Source organism: Myotis lucifugus, unplaced genomic scaffold (assembly GCF_000147115.1).
Source record: "Myotis lucifugus unplaced genomic scaffold, Myoluc2.0 scaffold_272, whole genome shotgun sequence".
NCBI lineage: Eukaryota > Metazoa > Chordata > Mammalia > Chiroptera > Vespertilionidae > Myotis > Myotis lucifugus.
Genome location: NW_005871320.1, coordinates 256,112 through 263,737, shown reverse-complemented (window position 1 = coordinate 263,737; position 7,626 = coordinate 256,112). Strand labels below are relative to the sequence as shown.

The 7,626-nt window shown below is 44.3% G+C and overlaps 1 protein-coding gene across 4 annotated transcripts in view; it reads left to right on the top strand.

Annotated features, from left to right (window-relative positions):
* Nucleotides 1-6,851: 6,851 nt before the first annotated feature.
* Nucleotides 6,852-7,626, top strand: part of ECI2 (enoyl-CoA delta isomerase 2) — a 22,814-nt gene continuing 22,039 nt past the window's right edge. Inside the window, exon 1 of one of the 4 annotated variants that reach the window (XM_006099336.3) lies at nt 6,852-6,931. In XM_006099336.3, the coding sequence (XP_006099398.1) occupies nt 6,876-6,931 (56 nt within the window). In that variant the 5' untranslated portion in view covers nt 6,852-6,875. Of the gene's footprint in view, nt 6,932-6,955; nt 7,210-7,494; nt 7,524-7,626 lie in introns of those variants that run through there. The other 3 variants (XM_023763023.1, XM_023763022.1, XM_023763020.1) reach the window with 3 other exon arrangements.

Here is a 7,626-nt window from a genome sequence, read left to right as displayed (position 1 = left end):
CATTGTGTTGACTACAAAGCTTAGGATTCTTCTGTGGCTCTCTCTCCTCAGTTCAATTTCACTGTAGCCATTGTTCTTGTCTAAGCACTTAGACAGGGTATAAGTTAAGCTTTGGTAACAAGAAAAAGTGGAATGACTCTGGAAAAATCAGGCATTTCTTGTAGATTAATATCTATCAGTTTCAATCATTCTCAGAGCAGAATGCCTGAGAGAGATCTATTTGCTAGAGAAGAATAGTTGAAAAATAATCCTTGAGAATAAGGTGGAATTAATGTTTGTATAACACAAAACAAAAAATGTGGATAAAATAGCTTTGGGTGAACGAACAAATTATCCGGCTATAGGGAATTAAAGCTGGGGTGATACAGTGAGTCAAATGTTTACTTCTGAAATGTCTTTCTTCCCTAAATTATAACAATTAGGAGTAAGAAAAAACACATGAGATTCCGAATATTATTTTAAATTTTGCTGACATGAACATATAAGGCTAAATAGGAAGATGACGCAAAGCCCACCCGGGGGTGGGGGTAGTGGAGGAGATAATTTGGTGAAGAAAGCATAATAATAGTACAGGTGTAACTCATCTCCAACAGTGGCATATAGCTAAAGCCCAAAACAGCTATAATACAGAACACAAAACATAGACTAATGCCTTTCATGACTAATAGAAAACATCATAGATTTTTCCTCAGAAATTTATAGAGTTAAATAATACCTAGCTACTTTAGTACCACTTTTTCTAGTTTGTTTTTGTGCAGGAAACTGTCTATAGTTAAATTCCTTCTCCTCAAGCTACCCTCATTGAAAAAGAAATATTTCAAAGCACAAAAATACTAATTTATCCCTTCTGACAACTTAATAAAAAGATGACAATTTACTCACAACTTATCATTAAATGTGGAAAAACATGGTCTAGATCAGGGGTGGGCAAACTTTTTGACTCGAGGGCCACAATGGGTTCTTAAACTGGACTGGAGGGCCGGAACAAAAGCATGGATGGAGTGTTTGTGTGAACTAATATAAATTCAAAGTAAACATCATTACATAAAACGGTACGGTCTTTTTTTTTTTTAGTTTTATTCATTTCAAAAGGGCCGGATCCGGCCCGCGGGCCGTGGTTTGCCCACGGCTGGTCTAGATAGAAACTTTCAACAGCTCATTCACCATTCCACACACAGAATATTTTCTGTCAAGAAGTGTGCCAGGAGATGGGAAATGGGGTTTACTGGAAAGGGTAGAATTCTTCTCAGGGTGTGCCCTTGGGTGACTAAGGAGACATTACTAACCAGGTGCATACAGAGTGACACAGGTGCTATGAGAAAGAGAAGCCTGGGGAGATTACAGGAGCTCAGAAGGGGAGAACATACCCAGTGGAAGGTCAGAGGGGACATCCTGGATAAGGTGGTGCCTGAACATAGACATACAGAGACTTAGAGAACCTCAAGTTTATACGAAGTGAAAGATTCAAATGTGAACCTTGGTGAGAGATGAACTGGGCAGACAGGCAAGGGCCAAACCTTGAGGGCTTTATTGGTCAGGCTAAGAAGTTTGGATTTGTTTAGAAGGCAAAGGGGCAAACCACAGGATTTTCAATCATGGGGGAAGAATTATGAGTGTAGTGTCAGGTTTACAATTTAGGAAGATCAGCCAGGAAGCAGGGTGAGAATGGACTGTACATGTGGGGCTCAAGTCAGAAAAAACTGCTAAGTGGCTGTTTTGCAACTTAAGTAATGGTAAGTCAAGTAACAGTAATCCAAACATGATGAGGGCCTGAATTAGGATAGTGGTAGAGGGAAAAGAGAAAAAAAATGAAGAAACATTTAGGAGACAGAATCCCAAGGACCTGGAAACTGATAGAAGTGAGGTGTCAGTGAGACAGAAGGAGTCCAGGATGCTTCCAGGTTCCTAGCCTGCACTGCTAATTGAACAAGGATGACAAATAGTTTCTTATGACTGAATGCGACAGGCTTTTTATGTTATAGTAACAGCACCTGATGATATTTAAATATCGGAAATAAAAATAATCATTGTGACTGATGGGAGTGTCACAAATGGTAAATTCTACTCTGTGATCTTAAAAAATAAACATTTAGCCCCACAACTGAGCACAGCACTGTGAAGTGGACATCTGCCGGAAGCTGTTCCATCCTTACTGCTTGACACAGTCGCTGCAGGGAAGAAACATCTGCACAGCATATGTTCCAAGGGACCTGGCGTATATGGCATACTGTTCTTAATATGTTTGCTCCCCTTCTTAGTGCTATGTGTTCTAACCAGGGCCACCTCCCTGAGAAAGTTTGTTTCCCCAGATGGGAATGTTTCCCTGGAGTTAGGGATTAACGGGACTAGGGAAGGGAATAAATCAGTAAAACCCCCTAGTGTTACAGAAATACCATGTACTACTTTATGAGGAACTTAGACTAAGACTGTTAGCAATATATTTAGGACTTGCTAGGCCCACATCCCCAGGGGTCTACCTACCAGAGAAAGTACCAACGCCTATACCCCTAAAAACCCGCCGATGCAGGGCAGTCCCAAGGAAGACCGCCAGCAAGACTAAAAGGACAAATATCAAACAGTTAAAGAAATACTGCTGCAAACAATGCAGGCAGGCTCCTTATCTAAAAATCTTATGTGAGCCATGCAAGCAGAAAGACTTAAACTAAGTGCCAGGCAGGCAGTTAATCACCATAACTACAAACAATCATACTTAAGCTACATAACCTTTACTTAGGCCAGGGGTCCTCAAATTTTTAAACAGGGGGCCAGTTCACTGTCCCTCAGACTGTTGGAGGGCCGGACTATAGCTTAAAAAAAAACTATGAACAAATTCCTATGCACACTGCACATATCTTATTTTAAAGTAAAAAAACAAAACGGGAACAAATACAATATTTGTATTTGCATGTGGCCCGCGGGCCGTAGTTTGAGGACCCCTGACTTAGGCCATAGAATAGGAAAATCTCCTTCAGTTATTTCCTTATAGCTTAACAGTAGAGCAGTAGAATAGTGACCTTGGAATAGAAATAACAAACTAGCCCTTATAATGGAACACAGAGACTAACCTTTAGAATAGAATGTAGAAACATAGACAATAGATAAGATTAAAATCAACAGAGCTAGATAGAGATAAGATTTTTAGCAAAGGTAAGATAAGAAACTATAAACATAAAACAAGGAACTGTAAAAGGTCGAAGGAGGACCCAAAACATACCATGATGTAACTATAGAGGCATGCTTATAGAATCAAATAGTATAAATACAGCTGTAACAGGACAATAAAAAAGAACCTGACTATGCTGATCATCTGAATGGTGTCTCCATGTCCTTCATTCTTCACCAACGCAGTCCACACCTTTGGAAATCCCTGGACCGCTGGGGCTGGACCCCGGCAGACATCTTGGCTACTAAGAGTTATTACAGCCCCGTGACCATTCAGGGGGTCTGGGATTCTCTGTACAGACAACAGCATCAATCCCATTCTAGGCAGACCCCTTCTGACAATCAATCCTATAAAATAAAAGCCTGCCAAAACCGGTTTGGCTCAGTGGATAGAGCGTCGGCCTGCAGACTCAAGGGTCCCAGGTTCGATTCCGGTCAAGGGCATGTACCTGGGTTGCGGGCACATCCCCACTAGGACCCAGTGTGGGGTGTGCAGGAGGCAGCTGATCGATGTTTCTCTCTCATCGATGTTTCTAACTCTCTATCTCTCCCCCGGCCCCCATCATGCACCAGTGGGGTCCCTTGGCCTGGCCTGCACCCTCTGGCAATCCAGGACCCGTCGGGGGATGTAGGAGAGCTGGTTTTGGCCCAATTCCCAAAGGCCAGGCCTAGGGGCCCCACCAGTGCACCGGGCCTCTAGTACTCTATAATAGGATCTAACTGAATAGGATATTAGCGCCAGGGTAACTGATCATATAAAACAGGGTGGAGCTCAGACTTTAGGATGAGATTTTGACTGGGCTTCTGCATTTCTTACTCTTATATGAAAGCATTTCACTCTAAGTCAGTGGTTCTCAACCTTCCTAATGCCGCGACCCTTTAATATAGTTTCTTATGTTGTGGTGACCCCCAATTTCATTGTTACAAATTGAACATAATTAAAGCATAGTGATTAATCACAAAAACAATATGTAATTATATATGTGTTTTCCGGTGGTCTTAGGCGACCCCTGTGAAAGGGTCATTCGACCCCCAAAGGGGTCTCGACCCACAAAGGGGTCTGGACCCACAGTTTGAGAACCGCTGCTCTAAGTGAAGTATGGTAGCAATCATCTCAGGTAGAAACTATAGTTTAACTTTAACCCTGCTGTTTGGCTTCTGTACTTATTTGCATTGTTTAACAATAGAAAAGTTATTTTGATTTCTGAATATATAAATCATCCCATTTGATTGAATACCCTATGATTGTATGTGATATCCATTGGTTGGGGTCATACTGGTCTTAGAAAGCACATTTTCCTTTACCTGGGAAGGACAGCACAATTATCCCAAGGTCAGAGGGCTCCAGTTAACGTGTCCCTGTTGACTCAGTGTTCCGGAGACCCAAAAACTGTGATTTAGATAACATGCTGCTTCTGCTTCTGTAAACTGCTTTTTTGCAAACCAGGTTCCTCATTCCAGACCCGAGGGCTCTAGATAATGTGTTTCTGTCAATTCAGTGATCCAGAGACCCAAACTATAATTTAGATAACATGCTGCTTTGCTTCTGTAAACTGCTTTTTTGCGAACCAGGTCCTCATTCAAACCCTGGGATGTAATCAATACCTTTGTGATTTTTGCCTATATAAACCTGGTGTTGGGACCACCTTATCACTATGAGATCTGGGAGAGCAAAATGCCCTCTCATAGTCCCGGATTTGCAATAAATGTGACTCTTTAATTCGACTTCTTGAGGTGTCTTTGTGTGATTCCTGGGGCACATTACAACATAAGTATATAGTAGGAATATATGATTATACTAGGAAATGGATAACCAGACATACTACTTAAATCTTCAGTGGCTCTCCATTGCTCTTGTTGTAATGTACCCCGTGAATCACAGAAGGATGCCTCAAGAAGTCGAATTAAAGAGTCACATTTATTGCAAATCCAGGACTATGAGGGGCCATTCCCCAAATCTCATAGTGATAAGATGGCTGAAACACCAGACTTATATAGGCAAAGATCACAAAGGTATTGATTACAACCCAGGGTTTGGAATGAGGAACCTGGTCAGACTTAAGCATGTTATCTAAATTACAGTTTTGGGTCTTGGGAACACAGAGTCAACAGGGACACGTTAACTGGAGCCCTCTGACCTTGGGATAATTGTGCTATCCTTCCCAGGTAAAGGAAAATGTGCTTTCTAAGACCAGCATGGCCACAACAAATGGGATTTCACATTACAATCAATAGGGTATTCAAGCGAATTGAATGATTTATACAATTCAGAAAATCAAAATAACCTTTCTATTGTTAAACAAAGCAAATAGGTACAGAAGCCAAACAGCAGGGTTAAAGTTAAACTATAGTTTCTACCTGCGATGATTGCTACCATACTTCACTCTCAACACAGAATCCAAAATCCTTATCATGGATAAAATCATCCTCAGGCTCAGGTGGAGCATCTAACCCACAACGGTTCCCTTTTCTGAGAACTGGTCTCTCACCCGTAAGGCCATGGTCACCATGATTAAATGGCGTGGCCTGCACTCCTGGGAACAGTTTAATACACCAAGGTGGACATTCTCTGCCATAATGTCTTCCCAACCCTCTCCCCTCACTCAAACACTGCCATCTAAGGGGTCTTTAGTAAATGACAGCTGGTAGAGATGCAAATAATTTGGGGAGTGGGGGAGGGGAGTTACTTCAAAGGTTATGGTTTTATTGCTCTGTAGGACATTAATCATTTTTGTATCTAACTTGGCAATCTATTCCAGCATTTTTTACACTAACTATATAAACTATTCTTTCAAATGCTGTTATTACTACACTGATTCCCTAATTAGTAAGTTAAGTCAATCTTTGACACATGTTCTTTCTGTATTTGTTAAATTATACTTTTGATAAAGAGCTAATTTCCCACATCCCAATTTCTGTGTGAAATATAAGAGGCATAAGCCCGGGAGAGTTCACTTGTATTATAAAAGGGTTCGCAATCCAAACCTGCTTCCCAGTAAAGGACTTTTAAAAATATTAATAGTATTTCTATGAGAGGAGTTTCATCTTCTGGAGCCCACTGAATCTCCCAGAATCTGCATTTTCTGACTAGTGTATCCCATTACCTCCGAGGGCCACCTAACTCAGCCTGGGAGCGGGGTCAGGGTCTTTGACTCAAACATCATCTTACAATATCTGAAAAAATATTTAGAATAAGTCCAAACTGTTCTACTTGGCCTTCAATCTTGCCCCCACCTACACTATTACCCAGATCCGCCTGATGAAGCACAAATAATAATGGGCCACCTGCACGGAATAATACACTCACTTGGGCCTTGGACTCCGAGCAGGGGGTTGAATCAGGACTTTGACCACTTTGGGAAAGTCACCTAATTAATGTTTTCTGGACCTCAATTCCCCCACCAACAAAACGAGGCAATGACCTATCGCGTCCCCACCCACCCGCTCCCCCAGCCCCGCCCTCGCGATCCGGCCCCGCCCCTATTGTGTCCCGGCTCCGCCCATATTCTGTCTAGGCCCCGCCCCTATTGTGTCCCGGTCCCGCCCCTATTGTGTCCCGGCCCCTCCTCGCCACCGGCCCTCCCCGCCCTCGCCCCGCGCCCGCATTCCCTCCCCCAGTCCCGCCTCCCCCCATCCCCGCGCCGGCCTATCCGGGGCCCTTCCACCCCGGCCCCGCCCCACCCACCGAGTTCCTCCACGCCCCCGGGATCGCTATGGCGGGCGTGGCGGGGAGGCTGGCCCGGCGCTGGTGTCGGAGTGCCGTCCGGAGGTAAGTGCTGAGCCCGGGCCGGTCACCCGCGGGACGCCGCTGTCCTTGCGGGGGTGCCGCCGCGGGAGCTCCCTCTCTGTGTCTTGTCTCCGCGGCACCGGGATTTTGCTTGTAGGGTCTTCCGAGGAGAGAGTGACACCAAGTGCCCTTCGAAAGGCTCACCCTCCTCCTCGGCGCGGAAGGGTCACGGGGAGGCCTCGGGAAGCCCGACTGCTGTTCCGGTTGCGCGGGGCCGCCACCCTGGCTGCTCGGGCTGCGAACGCACCGACAGAGAGCGTGTGAGCATGCTGTGCTTGTGTGCGGGACGCTGTGGAAACGCAAGGCTTAGGATCAGTGTAACCAGCCGTTCTCAACCTGTGGGTCGCGACCCCTTTGGCGGTGGAACGACCCTTTCACAGGGGTCGTCTAAGACCATCCTGCATATCAGATATTTACATTACGATTCATAACAGTAGCAACGTTACAGTTATGAAGTAGCAGCGAAAATAATTTTATGGTTGGGTCACAACAAGAGGAACTGTATTTAAAGGGCCAGAAGGTTGAGAACCACTGTCTGCCTTTTGGAGACTACTTCTGTAATGCCAAATGCCGGGTACGCAAACCGTGTAAAACCCTAACGAATCTATCCGTCGGAAACAAAAAACCCTGGAAATGGGGTTGCCTGTGAAATGAGTTTAGGTAATTTCCTGATTTCA